The sequence below is a fragment of the Zingiber officinale genome, chromosome 6A (genome assembly GCF_018446385.1).
Source record: "Zingiber officinale cultivar Zhangliang chromosome 6A, Zo_v1.1, whole genome shotgun sequence".
Lineage (NCBI taxonomy): Eukaryota > Viridiplantae > Streptophyta > Magnoliopsida > Zingiberales > Zingiberaceae > Zingiber > Zingiber officinale.
Genome location: NC_055997.1, coordinates 131303037 through 131330954, shown reverse-complemented (window position 1 = coordinate 131330954; position 27918 = coordinate 131303037). Strand labels below are relative to the sequence as shown.

At 40.4% G+C, this 27918-nt stretch overlaps 3 protein-coding genes across 4 annotated transcripts; 2 read left to right on the top strand and 1 right to left on the bottom strand.

The window, feature by feature from the left end:
* The first annotated feature begins 27 nt into the window (after positions 1-27).
* On the top strand, positions 28-2249 carry LOC121995350 (protein FAR1-RELATED SEQUENCE 6-like). Its single transcript, XM_042549109.1, has 3 exons — positions 28-681; positions 787-1188; positions 2133-2249. Exons 1-3 carry the CDS (start codon positions 28-30, stop codon positions 2247-2249), a joined length of 1173 nt encoding a protein of 390 aa, XP_042405043.1.
* A 3845-nt stretch (positions 2250-6094) lies between these two features.
* On the bottom strand, positions 6095-9614 carry LOC121998120 (serine/threonine-protein phosphatase PP1-like). 2 transcript variants are annotated; one of them, XM_042552877.1, is made up of 4 exons: positions 9157-9614; positions 7589-8148; positions 7301-7515; positions 6095-6424 (listed from the first exon to the last, which is right to left on the bottom strand). In XM_042552877.1, exons 1-3 carry the CDS (start codon positions 9332-9334, stop codon positions 7327-7329), a joined length of 927 nt encoding a protein of 308 aa, XP_042408811.1. In that variant the 5' UTR covers positions 9335-9614; the 3' UTR covers positions 6095-6424; positions 7301-7326. The 2 variants fall into 2 exon arrangements, with proteins under 2 accessions (XP_042408811.1, XP_042408812.1); XM_042552878.1 differs by having other exon boundaries at positions 7589-8064.
* Positions 9615-25651: 16037 nt separating this feature from the next.
* Positions 25652-27672, top strand: LOC121994425. Its single transcript, XM_042548465.1, has 6 exons — positions 25652-25928; positions 26008-26204; positions 26454-26550; positions 26899-27050; positions 27187-27253; positions 27344-27672. The coding sequence occupies exons 2-6, from the start codon at positions 26076-26078 to the stop codon at positions 27358-27360; spliced, it is 462 nt and encodes a 153-aa protein (XP_042404399.1). The 5' UTR covers positions 25652-25928; positions 26008-26075; the 3' UTR covers positions 27361-27672.
* The last annotated feature ends 246 nt before the right edge of the window (positions 27673-27918 follow it).

Sequence of the window (27918 nt, the reverse complement as noted above, 5' to 3'; positions counted from 1 at the left end):
GCCATAATCACAGACCAATGTCGCGCCATGGCAATTGCTATTGAAGAGATATTTTCGAATTCTCATCATCGTTTGTGTCTTTGGCATATAATGAAAAAACTACCAGCAAAGTTAGGTGGTCATGCTCAATATAAAATGATAAAGAAACAATTGAAGAATATTGTTTACAACTCGCTTACTGTTGATGAATGTGATGAGAGATGGATGACAATGATTGACCATTTTAATTTGGAGAACAATGACTGGTTGAAATCTTTGTATGAACAACGGAATAAATGGATACCTGTGTACGTCAAAGATAAGTTTTGGGCAGGTATGTCCACATCTCAAAGGAGTGAAAGTATGAATGCTTTTTTTGATGAATATGTTCATTCCAAAACTTCTTTGAAGCAATTTGTTGAACAGTATGATAATGCTCTGAAAAAGAAGATTGAAAAAGAAAAATATTTGGATTTTGGTTCATTTAATTCAATGATACCAGTAATTACTGGTTATCCTATTGAAAGACAATTTCAAAGTTTCTACACTAACAACTTATTTAAGTTGTTCCAAGATGAGATAAGAGAGTTGATGTTTTGCAATACCTCACTAGTGAGGCAAGAAGGGGTTGCTTTTATATTTGAAGTGGTAGAAACTTTGTTGGGAAAAAATGGAGACTCTATAAGAGATGCTTCATTCAGGGTACACTATACTGAGTTAGATTGTCAAGTTAAGTGTCTATGCCATCTTTTTGAGTTTCGTGGAATTTTATGTAAACATGTGATCTCTGTATTGATACGAATGAAGGTGATTGAAGTTCCTATGAATTATATTATGGATCGATGGCGCAAAGATATTAAGTGTGGTTATCAAAGTATCACTAATATTTATGATGAATATGTTTGTGATGAAGAAAGACATCGGTATAATATTCTCACTCCATTGATACAAGAGGTTCAACAACTTGGAGCAAATAATGATGACAGTTGTTCTATTTTGGTTAAAATCTTAAAAGATGCGAAGGAAAAATTGATTGCTATTCAGACAGATCATTCAAGGGTGGACCAACTGAAAGAAACATCTACATCGAGTTCAAAAACAATACACTCTCCATTAAAAGTACGATCTCGAGGTCGTCCACCCACAAAGAGGAAACAATCTAAGATTGAACAAATTGTGAAGAAATATGTTGCAAAGGCCAGAAAAAAAGTATGTTTTATTATGTTTTAAGCGATAGAGGATTATTGTTCGGTACCTATGAGATAACTTTTGCTTGATATACTTTGTTGTAGTCAAATATCTCTATTTACTATTTATAGGGTTCTTTGTTGGATACAATTTCAGGTGATTAATTCTGTGACAACCAGCCAATGAACATCATAATATGCTTTTCTTAAAATATGATGTCAAAGCAAAGGTTAGTCCCTATAATTTGTCCAAATTGTTAATAACGTTTGTACAATATTAAATAGTGTGATTCACTTCATCTGTCCTCAGTAAATTAGGTTATTTTCTTGAGATGTTGCCAGTACACTGCTATGTTGTCACAGATATTATTGAAAGTTAATAGGAGGATTCTCTGGATCATTTTTTCCTTTTTGTCATTTTGGTTTACATGAATGGCATTTCATCCCCAGTGAGTTTCTGATGGAATCTATTTTCAATGTTTGGCACCAAAAATAAACTCAAAATATCACATGGATGGATATTAATATCATGGATCTTCTTCATATCAATTACTTCTGTTATCATGAATCTTATTCACTAAGACGAAATTTCACTAGAATGCAGACAAAGGTTGTTTCCCATGTTGGCACACAGACTTTTCCAGCCATCTTCTTTTGCATGTTGGCACACAGAATTTTCAGCTACGAAGAATGGTTGTTTCTCTTTTAGCTTGGGCATTTCTCTCAATTGGATATCTTCTAACTAGTAACAAAATTCTCCGGATAACAAATTAACTGGATCAATTGAAACTGATGAAGAAATGATAAAGTCTTTGGTCACGCTTGGACATTGCAAAGATAAAACTACAACTAAAACAGTCAAAACTATCAAGTTGGTGGTTCCCACCTTTTCTTAGTTAATTTCTCTATAATTATTTGATGATCCATCATGCTAAGCTGATTTGGTTTTCACTGATTTGCTTGCAGGTCATCCAGGGCCCAACGATGAGTGTAGAAGAGCTCAACAACATGGAAAATGGCAAGCATGATTCCCTTGTACATTCTGATGGTGAAAAAAAATTTGAAGACTCATCTGGAGACTAAGCAGAAGCTCTGAGAGACTATACTTTCTGCTTACATTCTCTCTTAGTTTGTTTCTGATGGGCCCACCTTTTTTTGCTAGTTACTGGAGACGAAGTTTTTTTGAGAAATATGATTTGAACTTTTGTTTTGATTGAGCAGATTTGTTGTGATAATTGATGCTTATTCTCTAAAGTTTATAAGGTCATGTAATGCGAGTTCAATACTTTGTATTCTTCCTATTTCCATATAGTGCTCAAAGCATAGCAAGGATTGAAGAACTACTCCTAGAGGACCAAAATGTGAAGCGTCGACGAGAGAAATTCCAAAAGCAGCAAGCTCTGCTTTCAAAGATTACACGCCAGCTAAGCGCTCATGATAACCGACCATCAGCAGCTAGCTGGTCTAATGGTGACACTGAAATATGTATACTATTTGTTGGTGATCATACTCTAGTTCTGTCAATTTAATGTGTGAAATTCCCCTCACTTATACTTCCGGCCTTACCTCCACAACCACCACACTAAGATTTTCTACTAGGCCACTAAGTTGCGACACGAAAACACAACCTTCTCTTGTCTCTCTTGCATTTGCATTATTTGGTTCAAGTAAGAGTAGCAAAACTGATGGATCTTTCTACCCAATCTTAAATAAATAAATCACGAAAACTTCATGACCTTTGATATGAGGGGTCAAATGATCTGCAATGCATTTCGTACACAAATCAATCTCATGACCTATTAAAACGATACACATACAAATACCAACAGTCAACCCTGGGGCCTTTCAGCCAACATAATGATTATACCTTTGATTAATAATTCATTGATGCAATGCCAATTTATAAATAATTGAACGCTTACGTGACATCCAATATATGAGGAATTCTTCGTTCTCGCTGATCGTTATGACAAAATTAATACCCTCAACCTACACTACTCCCTTTCTCATCACCTTGGCCCCTTCTCATCACCTTTGCCTAATCCACAAATAATCTCAAGGAACCGATTTAATCCTTCCAAGGATCATCCTCTGTCCTCACTTCTGATGGTCCGACCACCTCTGCCTCTGCTGTTTCAAAGCTGCCCTCAAAGCTTGTTGCCTCGGCATCGCTTCTTCTGTTGCTCCCAGTGAGTCTGTTCTTCCCCACCTTCCACCAAATGCAATGGCCATCATCTCATAGATTTTGTTTCCCACTTCAGCAGGATTGTCAGGCTGAGGAATAAACAAAACTTGGTTATTGACGAAATTGGAGATTTTCTTTCTTAAACAAAAATTATTATATTTGATTAGTCTGGATAGAGAATATCGGTATATCCACAGAAAAAAAATATAGGTGATATGACTTGATGAACAGATGTGAATGAAAGAGATCGAGCTGTGACTCACAGTATAACCACTGGATATTAGTGTTGTGTCATATAGTAAATACATGCCCCTCTTTGCTTCTGCACTGCTTGGATCATTCTTGTAGCCATGTTCTAGAACAAGCAATTTCTATCTGCCATATAGAAATAACTATTTTTGCTTCTTGCAGGCATGTTTTGGAGGGAGATATAACTATTTTTGCTTGGATTTAACATAACACGTAATACTGCCATATAATTTCACATTCTTGCTTTGCTAAACAAGTATCAGAGATGAGAACTAAGTCCCGAAAGAAAAACAACGCTAAATAAATCATTACAAAATGTTCAAACCATTATATAACATGTTCCACATCATCCATCTTAACTAAAAAATAATTATCCTATCACATTAGAACACCAACATTAGTCAACACTAATTAACCACCTAAAATAATAAACCAATTAGCCTTCAGCTGGTTCTTACAAACATTTAATCTGTCATATTACAACAACAACATTACTCAAAACTAATTAACAAGACCGAACTAACAGAGTAATAAGGTATACGGCCAAAAGAGTCAAATTCACTATAACTAATATCCAGACCACTGATGGTACATTCCAATTTCCTAGAATATATCCACGAGATGCAATGCGTTCACTTCCTAACCTTGACTCTATTCTTCCTAACCTTCCACGACATCTTTCACTACTATCTTCATCAGACAAAGTATTGGCTACCACCCATTTTTGCCAACCATGTTGGCCACATCCATAATACCTCCTTCCGGGATTTTTGATCGATCTAGAAACACATACCAATGTTCTTCGTCCGCAGACTCTGCATGGTACATGTTCAAACTTCGTATTGTCGATGGAGCTGTAACTTGATGATGACATGAAATACCACTCTATTAAGCAAATGAGAATTACTTAGATTCAAATGTTTTTTAATTGTCATAGATTGTATGCTAAATCAATTCAAAAACAGAAAATAAGCGATTTTTGCATTACTGTATGAATCAGAGAAAGAACATCTCTTGAAATATTTTTGCATCTCTTGAAATACAAGAATGAGGGTTCACTTCATGGAAAGAAAAAAACTGATAGAGAAAGAACATAGAAAAAATATATCAAAAAGACATAGACTTAGAAAAGAAGTTCATTAATAGTGATGAGTAGACCATAATTTAATTAAGGGAAGCAAAAGGGAATGGAGTTGCTAAGAGATGCCTATTAGTGCAGTACTGTCCTCTATCAAAATGACTTTTGTTTCGGTTGACTTGCTCCAAATAAATTATATTGATCTGATTCATAAACTTTTTAGATTACGTCTCAGTTTATTAAGCTTAAACATAATCAAACTTTGCTCTTAACTCAGTTTAATTAAGTCATTTTTGAGGTTGAATGTCCTGTGGATTGTAAAATGAAAGTCTTCCCCTTTATCGTGTTAGACACATGCGATACAGCAACCCCCTGATGTAATTAATTGAACATGAATCACTAAATCTCATCCGTGAGCAAATGAGCAGATGAGCAGATTGAAGTAACTAATCTCACAATACTCAAAAAAAAAATCTAAAAAATTTGCTCACGGATTAAACCGATTCTAAAAAAGAACCACTGATCGCGATAGAATCAACCACTGACTGCGACCATATCCCACGTAAAGATGTGGAAACTGAAAACAAACAGGTGGATAGCACAGGCACAAGTCAATTAGAGTTACCTGCTTTGGAAGGTGCAGCGTATTGTGCCACAGTCTAGTCTTGTTTGCAAGGAAAGTCGAACCCAACAGTTATCCTGGGGTGAGCCGAGCAACTAAACAGAAGAACATCGAGGAAAATGAAGATCAAAATCGAAGAAAGTTGATTTGGACAAAAAGAAATCACAAAAATCGTAAAATCGGCTAAGTAATACCTCATACCTGGACTCGGGACAAATTTAGGGCAGGGCGGGGGCGAGGGGAAGAATCTAGGTTGCCTTGGGGCCGAGCGTTCGAGATGGGGAGAGCGGAGATCGAAGCGCGAAGAGCGACGAGATCGCGTTGGATGGGGCGAAGCGCGAAGAGCGACGAGAGGGCGTTGGATGGGGGCGGAGAGCGTAGAGACACGATGGGGCGGAGAGCGGAGAGAGCTCTTAGGGTTTAGGGAGGCGGAGAGAAATGGGAGTTCGAGATGGAGAAGAGGCGGACAGAAATATTGGCGGAGAGAAAATTTGATGAGAAATGTGCTGATGTGGAAATGTCCAGGCTGGAGGCCACATGGATCGAGATAGGAATTCGAGATGAGGATTCGAGACATATATCATTTCTCAAAAAAAAATATGAAAGGTAATTTGATAACGATGTTTGCATGAGAAAATTGAAGTAAATAAAACTTTAAATGCAAAAAGTAGAAATAAAATTTTTTGAACATAGAGATTACATACAGTTGAAGTTGTGATTAAAAATTTTTCTTCAATTAACCGTTAAATTGACATCAAATCAAACACCAATCATGTTCTTGAATGTTTGATTCATTTGCAGCAAAGAACTCTAGCAAACTGAATGATGATTCACAATTCACAACTGCTGTGAATATACAATAAGGTTCTTAACGTAAAAAAAAATCTGGAATATGAAACTTGAGACATAAATGGAGATATGGAGGAAGTCGATTACAACAAATGACCATTTGGCCATGGCATATTATTACAGCACCTCTGCACCTCAAAGTTCCCTGTTGTTGATCTGCTGCCTTATTATCTTTAACCAGTGCTGCCAAATTAACTGGAGAACTAAATATTTGTCTAGTGCGATGAACACGAACAGAGAATGATGCAGTGACAACCAGGAACGACATGCAAACCCTAAAAAAGGCGTGCAAAAGATTGGGGCGATTAATGTGCTTGCATAGTGCAATTATGCCATGATTAGATAAAATATACAACTATTGAATCAGTGAGTACGTCTACTCTTTAGCTTCAAAATTGCCATTTATGTGAACCAACAGATTTGCATGATCTTATCATAATGAACACGAACAGAGAATGACATAGCAACCAGGCACAAAGCACAAGCAGCTAAAAACAAAGACAAAAACTAGGGTGATTATCATCTATCAGATTTTTCTTTCCATCTGATCTGGAAAAGATTACATGCTGCAGTTCCACAGTATTCAACTATTAAATCACTACATGCAGCTAGTTTTAGGATAAAAAATGCCATGTATATGAACCGACAGGTTGGTAGGATATTAGAGCAAGGCTTAGCTCCAACTTAAGTTTCATAATTTTCGATTGGCATTTGATGTATATATGTTCAGTGTAACCTAAATTCAAGTTTTACCTTTGGATAAATCATCTTATATTCTTAGCGATTTTCATTTCCCAGTATGAGCAGTATCTGCACTCTACACTTGCACATTCAACTTGAAATCCCAATTTTCAATTTGGGATTTTTTTTTTTGGTTTCATGCTGATCAGACTCTGAATCAATGGCAGTGAGTTTACAGATATCAAATGGCATTCCAGCAACACTCAAAGTTTTTTTTTTTCAATGAAGCAATCTGACAAAGCATTACAACAACTAACATCTACAATGGAAATACAAGATTAGATATAATTTTCTATGTATGGCAAAAATATGCTTATATAATTTAGAGGAATATTATAATACCCAGAAGAAAAAGTTTCGAACATCAGCACCAAGCAAATGAAGATAACTCAGGCCAATGTTACACTAACCTTGATGGTAATTCCATGTTTGATTACTAAATTCTCATAGGGAACATGGTATTCGGTTTCTTTTCAGCAGGTTTGAGAATTTGGAAGGAGCACATCAATGTTTCATCAACACTCATCATGGCTCCAGCATTATCAAATTCACCACAGTAATTTGGGGCTGAGAATATTGTTACAAGTTGTTTATCAGCAAAAAATTCATAGCCATCCTCCACAACCTGAAAAACATGGACAAAAGTTAGTATACGAATATGGAAGAGAGATTACAAAAGTATGACATTAAGATACTACCTGATGCGCCCTACAGACTAGATCTAGATCATGTCTGGCTAAGAAATCAATAACTGTATCTGCACCAAAAGTCCAAGAGACCCCCCTGTCATTTTCTCCCCAACCTTGAACATCTCTACCAGGATCAGCCCAAAGCAAGTCACATATTAACCCACTATCAGGGACATCACATGGTCGACTTATATTTTTTATTTGCTCCAACCTTGATAAATCAGGGGACAATCCACCATGCATGCATAATATCTTGTCATCAATTAAAGCAGCTAATGGAAGGCAGCTAAAGCAATCACTAAATACCTTCCACAGTCTCACACTGAACCGTCGCTTACATTCATCATAAAACCCATATATTCTATTAATTGAAGCACATTCATGGTTTCCACGCAGAAGGAAGAAGTTTTCTGGGTACTTAATTTTGTATGCAAGTAGTAGGCAGATTGTTTCCAAACTTTGCTTTCCTCTATCCACGTAGTCACCTAAGAATAGATAATTAGCAGATGGAGGAAAGCCTCCGTATTCAAAAAGCCTTAAGAGATCACTATACTGGCCATGGATATCACCTAAATTCAGAAAATAAAGGCATAATCAATTTAGGAAGGACTTCAAACACAAAAATCATGAAGGATAATCAGCAAAAGATGGTATCTGACAAACAATTTTATCCACTAAAATGGAGACTATCCTGTAGCAGCAGCAAAATTACTGAGCTTAGGCATGTAGCTGTCATCTGGGGCCTAACAAACAATGACCATAAAAATGTGACTAACAAAAAAACATTTCTCAATATATGTTTAAAACAATGTACTTTTAAAAGCTTTGATTTTTTTCCCCTCACACTAATCAGGAACCCTGAAGTACTTAGTCCAATTTTTTCATTGAGTTAATAAATCATTTGATACATGCAACTAACTGTTTACACGAATTCACCAAGATAATAGAAAATAAGTAAAATTACAACTTCCCAGCAACATATATAACGATTGAATACTCCAAGAAAAGGAATCAGTTAATTTTGAACTGGTTTATAACAAAGCTGAAAATTTCCCAAACCTATCTCCATCATCAACATGCATGATCCTAATAGGATTTCAATGAGGCTTAACCTCCAGGTTGCATTTTCATCAGCATCGTTAGCGAGATGCATTAAACAAAGTATTTTTTGTCCAGCATTAACATATTCTAATCGTATAGAAATATAGTAATTTATATTTCACACAATCTCTCTAATTAAAAAGAGTGAATTGATCAAAGAAAGAGTGAAGTTTGAGGAAATTGCAAAAAATCAACCAATAATAATATACATTCAGTATATTCCTCAACAACTGTGAACCAAGTTTCCCGAGTATGTAAGAAAAGAATACAACCTTCAGGGGAAACAAAAAATCCATACTGAACTCATAACTTCAGTTGATAAAGAAAATCTTTTGTAATACTTTCTTAAGAGAACCAGATGCGTATAGATTAACCAGAAAAGAAAGGAATTGCTAGATAAATTTTATAGATCCATAAATAAACCACGATGGTGATCAAACAATAAACCAAGGAAAAGTAAAGGGAAGTAAGCTGACCGCAGATCTTGATGGGGGCTTCAAGTTCGAGGAGGTTGGGCTGGGCGAGGAAGATCTCGCGAGAGGCGACGCAAAGCTGGTGGATCTCCGCCTCCGTTAGGCGGATTAACGTCCCAGGCCTTGCCGTCTGCACCTCCAGCAGCCGGCTGATGATGCTGTCGAGCACTTCGCCATCCATCGGACCCGGTCAATTAAAAAAATGAACAAAGAAAACAAGAGAAAGCAGTTCCTCCCTCCTTTATCGCCCTGTCGGCACAACCCCTGTCCTCTTGTTGTCGTCGTCGTCGCAAGGAGGAATAGTAACAAAGAAGGAAACTTTGATTGGGAGCGACAGAGACCAGATAGCTAAGGTGACGGGCGGCGATCGCAACACTGACGCCGCGGCGGAGGCGGCGCAGATGAGAATCTTCGTTAGGTGGGTTTGGGGTGGGTGGCGGATGCACCGTAGCCGCCCGAGTCCGTGTGTTCACTTGTGAAAATTTCACTTTTTTAATCCCCAAAGCTTAACATCATTTCATTTAACACCTCCTACTTTCATAAATACTATCTATTTGCTAAAAATTTCAGTGGATTTAAGGAGGACAGATCCTCTTATCCGCAAAATGTGGATCAGGAGATGGTCTAATTTTTTAAGCCCTTGATTTGGATGGACCCTACCTATTTATAGGTGGAGTTCATCTAAATCAAGGACTCTCATGTAATGGACCATCCTCTGGTCCGTAATTTGATGACTAGAAGATCCCAATTGGGATTTAAGTGCCACTGCTCGAAAGCCACCTCAATTGGCTTCAATTCTCCGCTACCGCGACTGCTTCTGCAGCCGCCGTCGGCCAAGACAACGCCTTCCGTTACCACTCCAAGCCGTTGGATACCTCGTGCTGGAGACATTCACTATGAACCTCACCGGAGGCAGCGAGTTTTCACAGCATGGATCGCATCGTCTTCAGATGTAACCACTAGAATCGCTGGCTGTCCGGCGTGACCGAGCCACGGCCACTCTAGTTTGCCATTCTCTGAAATTGGGAGGAATAGATGAGAATTCGATGTCTGGATTATGTGAACCCTCTTGCTCATAAATGAACCGGTCAGGACACGATGTGTCCGTATAAATCAACCAGAAATTACCACTTGTCTCTTTCGGATACTCACCGTCTTGGTCACTACGAATTACCTTAATCTTCCGATTAAGTTGGTTTTCAACCCCATTTTTATAGAGAACAAATTTCTTTATAGGTTCATCCTTACTTTTAATCAGATACATATAACAATATTTTACGTTATCATCTACAAAAGTGATGAAGTACTTATTCCCACCACATGTCGACATCCCTTTTGGGTTGCATATGTCGGTGTGAATTAGACCAAGTATTTAGTTCTTCTTTCAACGTGTTAAAAGGATGACCTTATCATTTTTGCTTCAACACAAAGTCTCACACTTATATTTCAGGTCAAGGTGGAATATAGGCATGTTTTGCATATTAATTTGTCTACGTAATACATCGTAATTAACATGTCCCAATATATCATGTCATATAATGGAAAACGCAAGCATCTATACAGAAAAACTTTCGACTTTATTTATCTTAGGCCGAATTTCTTACAAATATTCTATTTTAGACAACACAACTCTATGCGACTCAAAAATAATATGAAAATCATGCTTGCTCAGAAGCAATCCGGATACTAGACTCTTTCAAATCTTCAGAATATACAAAGCATTGTTCAGCGTGAGCTCCTTACCCGAGGTCATCTTCAGCACCACTTTACCTTGACCTTTTATATCCGAGGTTGCTGAATTTCCCATAAATAGTTTGTCTCTATCATTGGCTTCCTCAAAGTAGTGGAATAACTCCATATTACAACTTACATGTCTAATGGCACATATATCGATCCACCATTGCCACGGATTGGAATTTATTAGGTTCGCTTCAGAGACCACGCTCAAAGGTCCATATCCTGTTCTTCCGCCAAGTTAGCCTCAGGGTTTTTTTTTCTTTAGCTTTTTATAATCTGAAGTCTTGTGACACAAGATCACAATTGTAGTATTTCCCTAAGAACTTCTTTTTCATACAATGTCCTTTGGGTTGCATTTTGAAAGATTTGGGGTTCTTCGGTTTCGAGATTTGATTACGCTCGACCATGTTGGCTTTTATAGAAGCTTGGGAGAACAGTTTTCTCTGAATTCTTATTGTCTTCTTCGATACGAAGTCTGACGATAAGTTCCTCCAAAGTCATCTTCTTCCGCTTATGTTTCAGGTAATTCTTGAAGTCCTTCCAACTAAAAGGTTGTCACCACTCAATGTCGTGGCTTTTGAGTGGCTTTCCTGTAATATTACCTGAAGTTCCTGAACTTGGCTGATAACTGACTTAGAGTCAATCATCTTGTAATCTAGAAAATGACCAACAATATATTTTTTAGCCCTAGCATTCTTCGATTTATATTTCTTGTTCAAGGCCTCCCACAACACATATTTATCGAATATGCACAAAATAGTAGAGCATATCGATTTTGTGTGTACAAATCACAAATACTAAATATATACCCGAACTCGATTATTGAATCAAGAAATATCTCATTCTTTGAACATGTGTTTCCGTATAAGACCCGTGAGAAAGTAAGTTCCTCAGAACGGGCATATAAAGCATAAGAAGAAGATACAAAATAGTTGAGGTAGAGTTTAGACGAAGCAAAAGAACTCGAATAGAAAAATCCTTTGGAAATGATTTAATCACTTTCATGTTAGAAAATGATCTCCATAATTACTCAGCAACTATAAGTTGTTCGGAGGGACTTCAATGGAAAGAGACGATTGTATCTGAAATTGACTCTATCTTGCAAAACCACACTTATGAATTGGTAGATCTTCCTCCAAAAAGTAAACCACTTGATTACAAGTAGATTTTTAAGAAGAAAATGAGATTAGAGTTACCGACAACGCGAAGGCTTTGATTACTTCGATATGTATTCTTTAGTGTCGAGAATAACTTCCATTTGAGTCTTGTTGATTATCGTCGTTCTATAAAATTTGAAAATACATCAAATGGATGTATAAGACAACCTTTAAATGGGAATTTAGAAGAGAAAATTTACATAAAGTAACTTGAAGGGTTTTCTACTCTGGGGTAAAAAAATAAGATGTGTAGATTAGTCAAGTCATTATACAACTTGAAGCAAGCTTCAAAGCAGTGGTATGAAAAGTTTGATAATTCCGTGAAGGTGTTGGATTATGGAAGTCGCTAGAGGGAGGTGAATAGCAATCTAAAAATTCGTAGTCGAGTGCACAGCGGAAAAGAAAAGTAATAATGCTAACACAAACCAATTTACTTGGTTCGGAGCCTTCATTGACTCTTATTCCAAGGTCCACACTCTTCAAGTGCTTTCGTTGGGCAATCACTAATAGTTCGCAAAATCATCTTACAAATGCAAGTACAAGAACTTTTTAGAAAGAAAATACCGACAACAAAAATAAGAACAACTTGAGCAGCAGGTTGTCGGAGAGGCGTTGCAGCATCGCATGAGCAATGCGCAAGAAAGCAGTCGTAGGAAGAAGTTGTTGTTCTTGCTCCAGGGTGAGGCCTCCTTATATAGGAAGCTCCTGGCGCACGAATCCCTTCTGGGCACCTGGACTGTGACATCCAGCCAACCAGTGATTTCCACGTTGCGATGGCTGCTGAGATAAAATTTGCCTTCCGAGCGCTCGGAGGTCCGAGCGCCCGAATCCTTCAGGGCACCTGGACCTCCGAGCGCCCGGATCCCTTCCAAACGCCTGGACCTCCGAGCGCCCGGATCCCTTCCAAACGCCTGGACCTCCGAGCGCCCGGATCCCTTCCGGGTGCCCGAACCCCCATGTTCCAGCAATCAACTTTCTGTAAGAAAACGTTAGTCCGAGGCAAATGTGTTGGTGCAACCTTAGGTCAAGGTTGACCTGGTTGACCCGACTCGAGTTGACGTGACTCGAGTTGTATTTTGATGTTTGACTTGGGAAGATTGTCGGGGCAACCTTAGGTCAAGGTTGACCTAGTTGTGTTGCATGTTGATGTTTGACACTCGTGAGAGAGTTCTATTCTTGATGTGGGACAAGAATAGATGTTTGGGAGATTATTGGTGCAACCGTAGGTCAAGGTTGACCTGGTTGACCTGATTCGGGAAAAGTCCAAGTATGAAGACTTGGCACGGAAAAGTCCAAGCAGGGAGCTTGGCACTGGAAATGTCCAAGTATGGAGACTTGGCACTGGAAAAGTCCAAGCAGGGAGCTTGGCACGTGAAAAGTCCAAGTATGGAGACTTGGCACGGGAAAGTCCAAACAGGAGTTTGGCACGGGGAAAAGTCCCGGTGAGTGAAGCCGGCCAGTGAATCCTGGTGAGTGAATCCGGTGAAAATCCTAGTGAGTGAAGCTAGGTGAAGGTGAAAGTCACGGTGAGTGAAGCCGGGCATTCGAGAAAATCCTGTGAAGCTAGGCGGTGAAAATCCTAGTGAGTGAAGCTAGGTGAATGGGAAAGTCCTAAGCGGGATGTTAGGCGGTGTGGAAAGTCCTGGTGAGTGAAGTCAGGCGGTGGGAAAGTCCCGGTGAGTGAAGCAGGCGGTGAGAAAGTCCTAACGGGATGTTAGGCGGTGGGAAATCTGGTGAGTGAAGCGGTGAAAGTCCCGTGAGTGAAGCCGGGCAGGGAAATCCAGATGGATCGGGGATGATCGGACTTACGGTGTTGGAAAGTCCAAGTAGGTCAAAGGATTGACCGGACACTTGGCGAGGAGTTCTAGCAGGTCAAGGGTGACCGGATGCTAGGGATGAAGTACCAATAGGTCAAGGTTGATCGGATATTGGTTTGAAGTCTTGGGAATTGGTTTGGGCAAAACCAAGCTCGGATCGGTCACCGATCGATCCGGTGATACTGTTTTCTCGATCGGCGGAGACCGATCGATATCGAACAAGCTCTGTTCGATTCTTGTCGATCGGTGACCGATCGGCAACAGAGGCGGTGATCGGTCCACGCCGATCAGGCCCTGATCGGCCTGGGGACCGATCAGGAGACGATGTCGCGGAAGCACGGCGGAGTTGGGATCGATGCGTGGACCGATCCGGCTTGATCGATCCAGCCGATCGAAGGTTACGTACGCGGTCTGGGGACCGATCAGCACAGGGCCTGATCGGTCCGTAGACCGATCAGGGTTCTAGCCGTTGCGACGCAACGGCTAGTTTCTTCGCTGTCTTCTTCGCAGGTATAAAAGAGGGCTACAGGATTTCGGTAAAAACTCTCTCAGCTATTTCTTCTTCTTCTTCCTTGGATTGAAGTTTCTGCTTCTGTGCTCTGAGGTTCTGAGCTTTGTTGAGCTCGCTTCCGAAGCTTCGCGTGAGCTTCCAGTCGTCGATCAGCTGCTGCGTTTGGGTTGTGAAGTTGCTGCTTCATCGCCTCCGATCGACAGAGAAGGCAAGCTAGTGTTTGTTTTTACATTCATATTGCTCTTGCTTCTTGCTGTATTTCTTGTACACTTATCTTGCTGTTGCAAGAGACTCTGTGGTGAGGTTTCTCCACCCACAAGGAGTATATTATTAGCCGGTTCTCCGGGGACTCATCCACCGACGGATTGAGAGGCTTCGTCCACCTTACGGACACGCCGAGGAGTAGGAGTATCATCTCCGAACCTCGTTACATCGACGCGTTGAGGTTTGATCTTCTTGTTTTCGTTTCCTTGTTTGTTTTTCCGCTGCGCTAACGAATTGTAGGAAGAAACGCGATCGATTTGGGGTCGGCTATTCACACCCCCCCTCTCTAGCCGTACGAAGGATCCTAACAAGTGGTATTAGAGCAAGGTCGCTCTTCATCGGATTAACACCCGGGGAGCACGAGCTAGAGGATGGATCTACTCGGAGAAGATGTCACCATTCCACCCTTCTACGAATGCGGTGACTTCGCGTATTGGAAGGTAAGGATGAAGTACTTTCTTATGACTAACATAATGAATTGGTTTTGTGTACAAGAAGGTTTTACTCCTCCGGTGGATAAGGAAGGAAAACCTCTTGAGAAGAAGGAGTGGACCAAAGAACAAATTCACAAATCCGAAATCAACGAAAAGGTAACGAGAATAATTGAATTTTCATTGCCTACTAACATCTTGTGTAAGATAGGTTACAACAATGCCAAGGAATTATGGGATAACTTGGCCAAGTACCATGAGGAGAGCTCCACTTCAAATCATGAAGAGGAGACAAGTGAGTCATCAAGTAGCTCACATCATGGAGGAGAGGAATTAGAAGTTGAGGGTTACTCAACATCTAAGGACGAAGAGGAGGAGAGTTCTTCTTCAAGTTCGGAGCACGAAGAAGAAGCTTCTACCTCCGGGAGGGATGAAGAAGAGAGCATCCATCTATCCTCAGCCCTAGGTAACTTAAACACCTTAAGTTCAAGTAAATTTCATATAATGTGTTTTGAGTGTAGGGAATTTGGACATTACAAGAGTAAATGTCCAAAGAAGACTAAGAAGACTCCACCGGCGCCAAAGATCAAGGAAGTCGGAGTCCCAAAACGCAAGGGCAAGGAGCACGTGGTGTGCTTCCAATGCAAGCAACGGGGACATTATAGGAGTCAATGTCCAAGGGGGAGGCAATCTCACAAGGACAAAAGACCAAGCATGTGTAAAGGGGGAGCGAAGGCAAACCCTAAGGTATTCTCTAAGGTTCATTCTTGCACTTCTAATAAGATACATGCTAGTAGTCTTATTACAATTGTCAAGAATGATAAGCATGATAATCATAGAAATCGATATATGTGCTTAGGTGCCAAGCATGTTAGTCTAGGTAAGGACAATGCTAGAAATGATAACACTAGGATTAACTCATCTAAGGTTAAGGAGAACCTAGGTAGAAATCCCAAATCATCTAGACATATGCCTAGAAATACCTCAAGGAATAATGATAAATTAAAGCTTGAGGTATTAGAGAAGGAAAATCAAGTCTTGAGGTCAAGACTTGATAATTTAGAAAAGGCTCTTAAAAACATGGAGAAGTCATCTCTAGGGTTTAAGAGTCAAAAACCCAAGTCCAAGGACAAGAAAGGTTTGGGTCACAAACCTAAGTCCCAAATGGTCAAGCCCACTTATCATAATGTTCCATTCGATTATGGAACAAAACCTAGGGCTAGGAAGACCACCACCAAGGTCACAAGGGGAGTCACCCCTAGAGTTGATCTTGATGAATCCCAAATGACCAAGGCTTCAAAGCCTAAGAGGGTCATTAGGAGGGTTGCTAGGGAAGTTATCCCTAGTGAATATTTAGTGAACCCAATGAGCTCAAATAGGTATTGGGTTCCTAGGAGCATCTTCTCTACCCCATAGATGGGTTAGAGAGTGTCAACTCCAATCAGAAGGGTAGTTAACCCAACTTTGAGGAAATTGACACTCAAGGAGCATTTTCGAGGTTTTGATAACCTTTGAAAATGAAAAAGAATTATTATTTACTCCTTGAAGAGTAAATTGTGCCATATTTAAAAAATATCGATTTTAATCTTATTTGGCACAATTTAAGAAAACCTAGAGAAATACCATAATTGGGATTTTGGTTTTCTCTTAGGGATATATGGGCAATGTAGGGTTAGATTTTAAGTTAGCTAAGGCTAACGATACTTAGATAGGGAATCTAGGTATTTTATTTGTGCTAACTTGCCATGATTGGTTGCCATATGCCATGCCATGACATCATATTTATCTTATTATCATTTGAAATGTCATGATAATGCTTAGGCTAGTTTATATGTCATGCTTTATTTAAGTTTTCAAACTTTATACCATGACATCATGACATTGGCACATGTTTTTACTTATGATATCATTATATGCCATGTCATCATCTCTTGCATTATAATCAATGAAATTGATTTGAGGACAAACATATAATTTGATATTGAGATCAAATTGGTGTTTAGAAAATGCATGAGAACTTAACCTAAGTTGACCTTAACCCATATCTCACATCAAATTGACTTGAATGTGGTTTGATACACCTTAGATGTGTGTGAGATATTAGGATCATGAGTTAGGATCAAGGTGCATTGTCCTTGTACCTAGATGACCCTAATTCAAGAAATTAAGGATCATAGGGAAAGCTTGTGTACAAGTCATGTACATCTAGCCCTAAGATTATGGTCCTAAATTCAAATGGTTTTAAAAGCATTTTAAAATTGATTTGAAAAACCTTGATGAAGCTTTCCTAGTGATAGCATTCATCATTGAACATTGTGATACAAAGTTGAGTTAAACTTGAACTATTTCAAGGTTTTTGAATTTTGTATCAAGATTTGAAAATGGAAGTTATTTTCATAGAAAACTATTTTTCCATGATAGTATATGTTATGAGAAATGTATCCTCAAAATTTCACATTTTTTTTCGAATTTTCTGGAATTTTCTAGGAGTTTCTGAATTTCGGGAAGGAAATTTCAGAAATCTGCCTATCAGAGTCTGGATCGGTCTGGGGACCGATCCAGGTAAGTCCTGATCGGTCTGTGGACCGATCCAGTGAAGCATGGATCGGTCTGCAGACCGATCTAGTAAGAACCAGAGAGCTTAGTGCGATCTGGTGAAGGCCTGATCGGTCAGGGGACCGATCCATGGGGTTTCTGATCGGTCTGGGGACCGATCAGAGAGTGCCAGTTTCTGATTTCAGCTGTTGGTCTGAAATTTCAGCTGGAAGTTGGGTTTTGTGGATTTCTAAAGGTTTGGAACTCTCAAAGACATTGTTGGTGCAATGGTCAAGGGGGAGTTGACCTTTAGGGGGAGTTTTACCTAATTGACAAGAGGAGTTGACTTTTAGAGGGAGTTTATACTCCTTAAGACTTTTGAGGATTAGTGATATGGGATTATCACTAAATTGATTGTTGAGTTTAGTATCAAGGGGGAAATTAAGAGTTTCAATGAAAGGTATGGGACTTTCATTAGGAAGAAATTCTTGACCTTGATACTCTCCTTTTTCTTTTTGATGTGTGTCAAAAAGGGGGAGAATTATTGGAGAACCCAAGTTAGGTTATCGGGTTAACCTAAGGGGAGAATGTCCAGAGAATGTTCAAGGAAAGAACATTGGACATTGGAAGATGATTGAAAACCTAAGTTAGGTTATCGGGTTAACCTAACTTGATTATGGTTTTGTCAAACATCAAAAAGGGGGAGATTGTTGGTGCAACCTTAGGTCAAGGTTGACCTGGTTGACCCGACTCGAGTTGACGTGACTCGAGTTGTATTTTGATGTTTGACTTGGGAAGATTGTCGGGGCAACCTTAGGTCAAGGTTGACCTAGTTGTGTTGCATGTTGATGTTTGACACTCGTGAGAGAGTTCTATTCTTGATGTGGGACAAGAATAGATGTTTGGGAGATTATTGGTGCAACCGTAGGTCAAGGTTGACTGGTTGACTGATTCGGGAAAAGTCCAAGTATGAAGACTTGGCGGAAAAGTCCAAGCAAGGAGCTTGCGGAAATGTCCAAGTATGGAGACTTGGGAAAAGTCCAAGCGAGGAGCTTGGCGTGAAAAGTCCAAGTATGGAGACTTGGCACGGGAAAGTCCAAGCAGGAGTTTGGCACGGGAAAAGTCCGGTGAGTGAAGCCGGGAAATCCTGGTGAGTGAATCCAGGTGAAAATCCTAGTGAGTGAAGCTAGGTGAAGGTGAAAGTCCCGGTGAGTGAAGCGGAGTAGAGAAAATCTCGTGAGTGAAGCGGTGAAAATCCTAGTGAGTGAAGCTAGGTGAATGGGAAAGTCCTAATGGGATGTTAGGCGGTGTGAAAGTCCCGGTGAGTGAAGCAGTGGGAAAGTGAGTGAAGCCAGGCGGTGAGAAAGTCCTAACGGGATGTTAGGCGGTGTGAAATCTGGTGAGTGAAGCGGTGAAAGTCTGTGAGTGAAGCAAGGAAAATCCGGATGGATCGGGGATGATCGGACTTACGGTGTTGGAAAGTCCAAGTAGGTCAAAGGGATTGACCGGACACTTGCGAGGAGTTCTAGCAAGTCAAGGGAGTGACCGATGCTAGGGATGAAGTACCAATAGGTCAAGGTTGACCGGATATTGGTTTGGAAGTCTTGGGAATTGGTTTGGGCAAAACCAAGCTCGGATCGGTCACCGGACCGATCCGGTCAGTTTTCCCGATCGGTCCGGTGACCGATCGATATCTGTTTTCTTGATCGATCGGTGACCGATCGCAGCCAGAGGCGAAAGAAGGCGGTGATCGGTCCACGGCCGATCGGGCGTATCTGATCGATGCGGGACCGATCGAGACGATGTCGCGGAAGCACGGCCAGAGTTGGGATCGATCAGAGCTCCGATCGATCCATGGACCGATCAGTAGCGTGCTAGGCTGACCGATCGGTCCGTAGACCGATCAGAGTTCTGCGACGCAACGGCTAGTTTCTTCACTGTCTTCTTCGCAGGGCAGGATTTCGTGAAAACTCTCTCTGCTATTTCTTCTTCTTCTTCCTTGGATTGAAGTTTCTGCTTCTGTGCTCTGAGGTTCTGAGCTTTGTTGAGCTCGCTTCCGAAGCTTCGCGTGAGCTTCCAGTCGTCGATCAGCTGCTGCGTTTGGGTTGTGAAGTTGCTGCTTCATCGCCTCCGATCGACAGAGAAGGCAAGCTAGTGTTTGTTTTTACATTCATATTGCTCTTGCTTCTTGCTGTATTTCTTGTACACTTATCTTGCTGTTGCAAGAGACTCTGTGGTGAGGTTTCTCCACCCACAAGGAGTATATTATTAGCCGGTTCTCCGGGGACTCATCCACCGACGGATTGAGAGGCTTCGTCCACCTTACGGACACGCCGAGGAGTAGGAGTATCATCTCCGAACCTCGTTACATCGACGCGTTGAGGTTTGATCTTCTTGTTTTCGTTTCCTTGTTTGTTTTTCCGCTGCGCTAACGAATTGTAGGAAGAAACGCGATCGATTTGGGGTCGGCTATTCACACCCCCCTCTCTAGCCGTACGAAGGATCCTAACAAAATGTAAATTATACTACCCTACAAAATAAAGTGTTAGCACAGTTATAGTAAAAGAGTAGTAATTAGATTCCATCTCACCAAGATCGGAATCAAGTCACGATCTCAACTTAGATTCCCGAAATAGTTCTAAGTTGGATCGGTGCCTAAGTTTTCTAACCGGGAACGCATCCTCACCAAGTTACTCCCCTCCAGTGACTTACCTTAACTTACCTGCCAAACCTCTGGTCAGCCCGTCGACCCGTCTGGACTCCGTGCCAGCTACCCGGTCGGCCCGTTGACCTAGCTGGACTGCCCTGCAACACTGAGTTAGCACATTAGATAAAACAGTATAGTAAACCTAGGGTTACCTCCCTAGGGTTGCCTAGTTTCACTTACTAGGACTTTCATTGCCTTGTTTTACTCACCGGGACTTCCTCCACCTAGCTTCACTCACTAGGGCCAGATTTCACTTACCGGGACTTCCACCACCTAGCTTCACTCACTAGGGTCTGCCTTCACTCACCGGGACTTCCTCCACCTAGCTTCACTCACTAGGGTTAGACTTCACTCACTGGGACTTCCACCACCTACCTTCACTCACTAGGGTCTGGCTTCACTCACCGGGACTTCCACTACCTAGCTTCACTCACTAGGGTCTGGCTTCACTCACCGGGACTTCCACCATCTAGCTTCACTTACTAGGGTCCGGCTTCACTCCCCTGGACTTTCACCATCTAGCTTCACTCACTAGGGTCCGACTTCACTCGCCGGGACTTCCACCACCTAGCTTCACTCACCGGGACTTTCACCACCTAGCTTCACTCACTAAAGTCCGGCTTCACTTACTAGGACTTCCACCACCTAGATTAACTCACTAGGGTCTGGCTTCACTCACTAGGGCCTAGCTTCACTCACCAGGACTTCCACTTTGTCTAACCTTTGGTTAGGACTTACTTTTGCTAGTCATCTTGTCCTGACTAGACTTCTCTCCCCCAAACATCAAGTCCTTTTTGGGGCAACCCTTGGTCATATTGTCAAACATCGAAACCATGGAGGTCGATTGCACCAACAAAAGGAATGTGAATTCACAATTAATGAATATAATAAATGTATTTACATGAAAGATACAGGACATGATTATGTCATGTTATGTTTGTATGTAGATGATATACTTATCATTGACAGTAATGATAAAATACTCAAATTCACGAAAGCAATGTTAAACTCAAGATTTGACATGAAAGACATAAACCTTGCTGATGTGATTCTAGGACTACAAATTCTTAGAACTTTAGAAGGACTTATTCTAAGTCAGTCACTTTACATGGATATGATTCTTAAGAGATTCAATATGGATGATTTCGCATTGGCATGAACCTCGATAGATATAAGTCTACATCCATCAAAAAATCACAAGGAAAATATCTTTCAAATAGAGTATTCATGAGTGATTGAAAGTCTGATGTACCTGATGAATTGTACGTGACCAGACTTAGTTTACACAATTATAGTAATCCCAGTATTGAATATTGGAAAGGGATAACACGAGTACTAAGGTACTTACGGTATACTCGTGACTATGGACTGCACTATACTAGATATCATACTGTGCTCGAAAGTTATAACGATGCAAATTGGATATCTGATATGTAAGACTCTAAGTATACAAATGGATATGTCTTCACTTTGGGAGGTGTAGCCATTTCGTTGAACTCATTTAAGCAAATCGTAATAACTAGATCCATGATGGAATCTAAGTTTATAACTCTTGACAAATGTGGTGAAATGAAGAGGCTGAATGGTTATGACAATTTTTAGAAGATATGCTAAGATGGTCGAAACCTATGCTGACAATATGCATTGCAATAGTCAGTTAGTAATTGGTCAGGCATATAGTCATCTATATAATGGTATGTCTAGACATATGTTGTAGACATAATACCATTAGACAACTGCTATCAATGGGATTATCACTGTTAATTATATATGATCAAAGGATAATTTAGTAGATCCGCTAACCGAAGGGTTAAATTGAGAGTTAGTTGCAAGCTCCTCAAAAGGAATGTGCTTGAGATAAATGACAATGCTAGCGTTCAATGCAAAGAAAACTCAACTTATGCTAACTAGAGGTCCCAAGAACTAGGTTCAAAGGGACAACATAACTGCAACTGACTAGGCAATCACTATGGGTACTCACCCAATGAAATAGTGACCGGATGAAGTGTAAGCAGTTTGCTTTTAATGATCATAGTAGAGTAAGAAAAATACTTTTGAGGGATCACCTATGTGAGAAAAAAGTGGGATCATTTCAAAAGGAATTGGAGACAAAATTCTTAGTGCTTCTCACAGAATCAAACATGTTCATGGCCTAGGAACACACTCATGAGACCTGAGCTATATCATGAAGAGTCTTGGATAAGATCTATCAATACTTACACCAACAGTCAAAAGGTATTACCTACCTATCCTATATTTGACTCAACTGTCGAAGGCTATCATAATTCCTTGTTTCTATTCATGGATTTGGTGGGGGGTGTTGGAAAATTTGAATGGAAATACGACTTGTGAGCTTTAGTCCCACGGTGAAAGAGAGGTATTACGACTGAAATTCGAAGCAAAAGGAGGTGAGAATTCTCGGATTGCACTAATCCAAGTGTTCTTAAGTAAACTCTCTTACTCATAAATGAACCGGTCGGGACATGATGTGTCCTTATAGATCAATCAAGAATTGTCACTTGTCTCTTTCGTACACTCAAGCACATGTGGCATTGCCACTTGGATTGCTTCACTAGCCAGCATTGGCAATGCTTGGCATTGCCACGTGGGTTACTTCATCTGTGGTTTATTGTGCAGACCAAACGCTACTTGTTGATCAAGCAAAGCTTGGTTTGATAGAACATGACATGTCCAACAAACTTTGGAAAGCTTACTAGCTCTCTAATTCTACTCTTCTATATATGGAGAAGTAGATTGAGCAAATAGAGTAGAGATTGAGAAATTGAGAAGTGCAATCTGTTATGAAGTAATCCATCCATCTTGTTCTTATTGTCGTATATTTGTTGGGTCAGTAAGTTTTCTCTCTTGTTGCCTTTCAGTTTTTCGATTGGCAGAACGTGATTGCTGTTAGGTATCAGCTCAGATTGTCACGACAACTAGTGCTTGGTTGAGCTCCTGATTTTGACATTTTATCTAGGGAGACAAACGTCCATCTAAACCTTATAGCACATCTGAAAGGAACAAATATATTTTAAGAAGACTGCATCCTGTAAGACTTGATATCCACTCGATGTTCGTATTGCAACTCTTGGCATCCAGTCGCCGACTCTCGGAAGTGTTGCAACACCAACTTTATTTCCATTCAGGTCTAGGAAGCCCCTTGGCTCCTCGCCGACTCTCAACGAAGAGAGGGAATTCGCTCGACAACTCTCAATAACGGTTTAAAAACTCACGGTGTCTGCTCGGGAAAGTGATTCACCGACTCGACAAGTGGCTCGGTTTGCTACAGCCAACAACTTATCTGCTTAAGCCCCCGTAACTATAGGTCACCTTGTGCATCTGACACAAACTCGGAAGCATGAAACAGAGATTTTTAGACGATCACAAAGATAGTAATGGATTTACACCTAATATTCTTTGCTCACATTATCTGTGCACCAACAACAAGCTTATCGTGTAGGACAAAGCTTATCGTGCCGGATGAAGAGACTTCATGTCGGTCAGGTACTCCCCTTTTAAACGACTCCACCTTGGTCTCCAATGAGTCTAACCACATCGCAGGCATGCACCTGCCACTATATCCAGAAGTTGTGGGACCATAGTCGACACTCGACACCCTCCATCCTCAACATCGTCGGCCGATAAGGACTGGTAAAATTTTCATAAATATAAGGATAAAAAGTCTCCTTCCTTTTCCGACAAAGATAGTGGGAGCAGATCTCCTGATCCTTTTTTTTGTGGACCAGGGGATGGACCATTCATAATTGTGATCAGATCGTGGTCGCGATCCGGTCGCAATTAGTTGCGATCTCTTCTTGGGTTCACCGCCCCCTCTACGTTATAGTTTGGTTCAGAGCGGGCGGTCAGAGATCGTCCGGAAGCCACTGGTGGTGGATAAGTGGTCAGGTTGCTGGGTGCCGAGCGAGGGTGACCTCCGAGCGACCTCCGGCCGTCCGCTCCGAACAAAATTATAACTTAAAGGAGACGGTGAACTCAAGAAGAGATCGTAACCAATTACGATTGGATCGTGATCATAATTTGACCATAATTATAAATGATTCATCCCTTAATCTATAAAAAAAATTGAGAAGATCGGCTCTTCAAGAGAATGGCCGGCCACCTGTCATTGTCATTCCCACCCATGCGGCACTACCCGCGGCCGATGGTTGTCTTAACTCTTAACCGCTTTCGCATTACATCAAGCACGTGCAAGTCATTAGCTTTTCTCGAATGAAATAAAATACAAATGTATTTTTTGTTGGTTTACTGAAACATTTTACAGTGATTAAATTGTACTCGTTATTCAATAATTTATTGTGAGAAACAAGGAATGTTAATCTGGACCAAACATAAAATAAATTTTTACTGCAAGAAATTATATTATATAAAATTAAAAAATAAACTCAAAATGAAGTTTCATACGTGATATGCAAAGTTACGGGCCTGATATGGTACCGACTGGGCCTGGAATCACTTAAGATGTTTCCGTGTGATTTCAGACGCCTCCAATTTAGTCGTGAAAATAAATATATTTAAAAATTAATAGACTGAAATGGATAATGTAATCAGAAAATTGCAGAACTTTCTAGATATGCACAGGAACGACGTGCAGATTGGACCGACCTCTGCGTACTTCTTCCACCACCATTCAGGCATTCATCGTGTTCTCTGGCCAGCAAACGCCGCTTCCCGCAACTTGATCTGCAACTGACCTCTCATTTTCTCGTGGATTATGTCTCATGCCGAGCAGAAAATTTGATAGCACCACCGTTCCGCCACTCCGGAACCCAGATCGATGAAGCATCACCGTTAGGTGCAAGATCAGCGGTGGACAATGTATGGTGTCTTTCGTGGGTTTCATCTTCAAGTGCGATTAGTAAATTTGAAGACCGTACACGTACTCGGCATGAACAGGGAAGTTATGGCAGTTTTTATCCGCATGCCGACGTGGCGTTACGGCGCACGACGGCTGCTTCGGTGCCCGCTTTGGCAGATATGGTGGGGTCCGCCTTTGTCGCTTATCGGCATTGCCGATGAATATGATCAACGAAACGTGAATAATTTTACTTTGCCCCCAGTAATTTATCAAACAGCGCACTTTACCGCCTATGAATTAAATTATTGATTGGTAAAATAATTATGAATTTTGAGAATTAATAAAATGTCTTTCATTAAAAATGAAATAAAAAGTTATTTCTATTTTAAAAAAATGCCAGAAAATTAAGGTCAAAATTATTTCTTCTTTTTAAACAGTGAAGCGGAAATGAAATTAAAAGTTCTTTAGGGGGTAAAGTGGAAGATTCTTTAATTAAACTGCAATAAATTAGGGAAGAGGGAGAGATCGAGGGATTTGGGATTCGATGAAAGAGGGAAGAACGCAGGAAAAAACGTGGAAGGGATTGCGATCACGAGAAGGAACTCCAAATTCTAACGAGATTCTGGACAATTTTAATCTGCCGGGGCTCCATCAACATCCCAAGGCTTGACTTCGGGAAGCTAGTTGGAATCCGGCAAGTAAGAGAGACGTTTAAAAGGCGACACATGTGATGGAGGAGGAACAGAAGCGGAGGGGGCGACACAGCATCAGCATAGGGACCGAATACTAGTCGCCGCCTTGTAAGCCCTCTTCTCCTTTCACGTGTCTCACCCCCGCCCATTCTGTTCGCGTATTTAATCCCCTTGTCTTTTCGCACAGAGCCCATATCAGCTGTTGTGGTTGGTTGGATCGAGGTTCGGTGAGAGGAACCGAAGAGAATTGAGGAGATGGAGGGAAAGAACGGCTCGTCTCCTCCTATTCCGGCGATCTCGGATGAGACCTTTGGGCGGAAGGACCCGAATCCCACGTCGGCTTCGCCTGGCTATTTCAGCACCGTCATCCCTCCTGCTTCCCAGGTAGCTTGTTTTTTTTTTTTTTTTTTTTCTCGATCCTATTCTTTTCCCCCAAATCAATTTGATTGTTGTTATCAAGTATCGTCCGTCAAAAGGGGATGTTTTTTTTTGGAAGGTTACAGTGCGTTTCTGGTCACAGTTACTTCATTATCGATAGAAAAAAGATGAATCTTTATTGGTTTGCAGTATTTTTAACCTCTGTGAGGACGGATTCGAGCTGTTTCTAATCAAAATCTATTTTGATATTGTCAGGTGATCGCAAAGAATTTATCGCATTCAGATTTGTGCTGGACTTTGAACAAACAGAGAAATGATGGTCGCATTTCAAGTGCTCAGACCGCAAGCACAGGTTCTGACTATACTACAACTAATATACTCTCTCTAAATCCCTACTTGTTCCTCACATACAGCGTATTGGTAAAGAAATCAGAACATGAAAAGCCCCCTGTTTCTGAATTGTTCTTGCCATCTAATCTAAGAGCATAAACCCTAGAAATGTAAACCTGGACCTTTTGAGGACATAGTGATGTGATTAAGGGCACATATAGATTGAGTCTTTGATAAGCCAATCCTTGCTTATTAATTTATATAATGTTACTTCTTGTTGGCTAACTAACTCTACATACACACAATGGAACTTTCCTTCATTGCCATTGAACTCTAATTTTTTTTTTCTTTACCAAATGTGAACTTTCAGATTGTAAATCTCAAGGCAGTTCAACTAAAGTGAAACCAGGCTATGCCAATGAACATATAGAGTCGCCCTATTTCGGATCATCGGTAAATTATGGAGCTAGAGATTTCTACATAAGCTCGTCTTCCCCTCTGACATCAAAGACTCCAGATAAAGTATGTTTACACTTTATGACATTTTAATATCTAAATAGGAACATCTTGTGCAGTTTGATCTTTTCTTATACTACGGAATCCTAGATTCAACATTCTTAGGATCTAACACTTGCCTGATTCAATAATATTCTACCAGTATAGAGTGGATGAAGGAGATGACTTGAGTAATATACACCTAGCAGACAGAGGCGAATGGTGGCAAGGTATCCTACTGTTCTTGAATAAGCTTGATCAAACATTCTTGCTTCAAGTTAGGGTAACTGTTTTGCTTTTCCTGACTTAAATTCTTTCAGGTTCTCTTTACTATTAAGAATCAGGATCAGTATGCTATCCTTTTGTACATAAAAGTTTATTGATTCTGTGAGCTTGGAGTTGGTTAACTCATTACAGTCAAATGTGTGTGTGTGCGTAACAAGAACAATTTATAGACTAGATTGTAGTTGATTTTTGACTGTGATAGACAAAAGACCACTCCTTTGGTAGTTTGGACTTGGGGGTGGTTCATCTATTCAGACCTTCACCTCCAACTTATTGCAGCGAGGTTGCAAGTTTGCCTTTGTAATACTCTTTTATCATAATGTGAATGAACATTCCTTCATTAAAGTGTTTCTTTGTTATTTTATTGGTGGGTTATTATTATTTTTCGGCTAAGTTGAAGAGAGGCCCATGGAGTGAAGGGCCTAAATATTGGATAAATAAAACTATTTATTTACATGCAAATTTCAAGCTTCTTCAACACAAAATTGTGAATAAATCAGATTTATTTTTTAATTAGTTCGATTTGGGAACATTAGTCCAAAACTTAGTCTCAACTGGTCAACTACTTCAATTATAATTATAATTTAGATAATTTTAAGTAAAAATAAGG

Coding starts and splice junctions, on each gene's coding strand:
- LOC121994425 (XM_042548465.1), top strand. CDS start 26,076: ATGGAGGGAAAGAACGGCTCGTCTCCTCCTATTCCGGCGATCTCGGAT. Junction 26,551..26,898: donor TGCTCAGACCGCAAGCACAG/GTTCTGACTATA, acceptor GTGAACTTTCAG/ATTGTAAATCTCAAGGCAGT. Junction 27,051..27,186: donor CATCAAAGACTCCAGATAAA/GTATGTTTACAC, acceptor ATATTCTACCAG/TATAGAGTGGATGAAGGAGA.
- LOC121998120 (XM_042552877.1), bottom strand. CDS start 9,334: ATGGATGGCGAAGTGCTCGACAGCATCATCAGCCGGCTGCTGGAGGTG. Junction 8,149..9,156: donor AGCCCCCATCAAGATCTGCG/GTCAGCTTACTT, acceptor TTCTGAATTTAG/GTGATATCCATGGCCAGTAT. Junction 7,516..7,588: donor TAGTCTGTAGGGCGCATCAG/GTAGTATCTTAA, acceptor CATGTTTTTCAG/GTTGTGGAGGATGGCTATGA.
- LOC121995350 (XM_042549109.1), top strand. CDS start 28: ATGGCAATTGCTATTGAAGAGATATTTTCGAATTCTCATCATCGTTTG. Junction 682..786: donor TAAGAGATGCTTCATTCAGG/GTACACTATACT, acceptor ATACGAATGAAG/GTGATTGAAGTTCCTATGAA. Junction 1,189..2,132: donor TTGCAAAGGCCAGAAAAAAA/GTATGTTTTATT, acceptor ATTTGCTTGCAG/GTCATCCAGGGCCCAACGAT.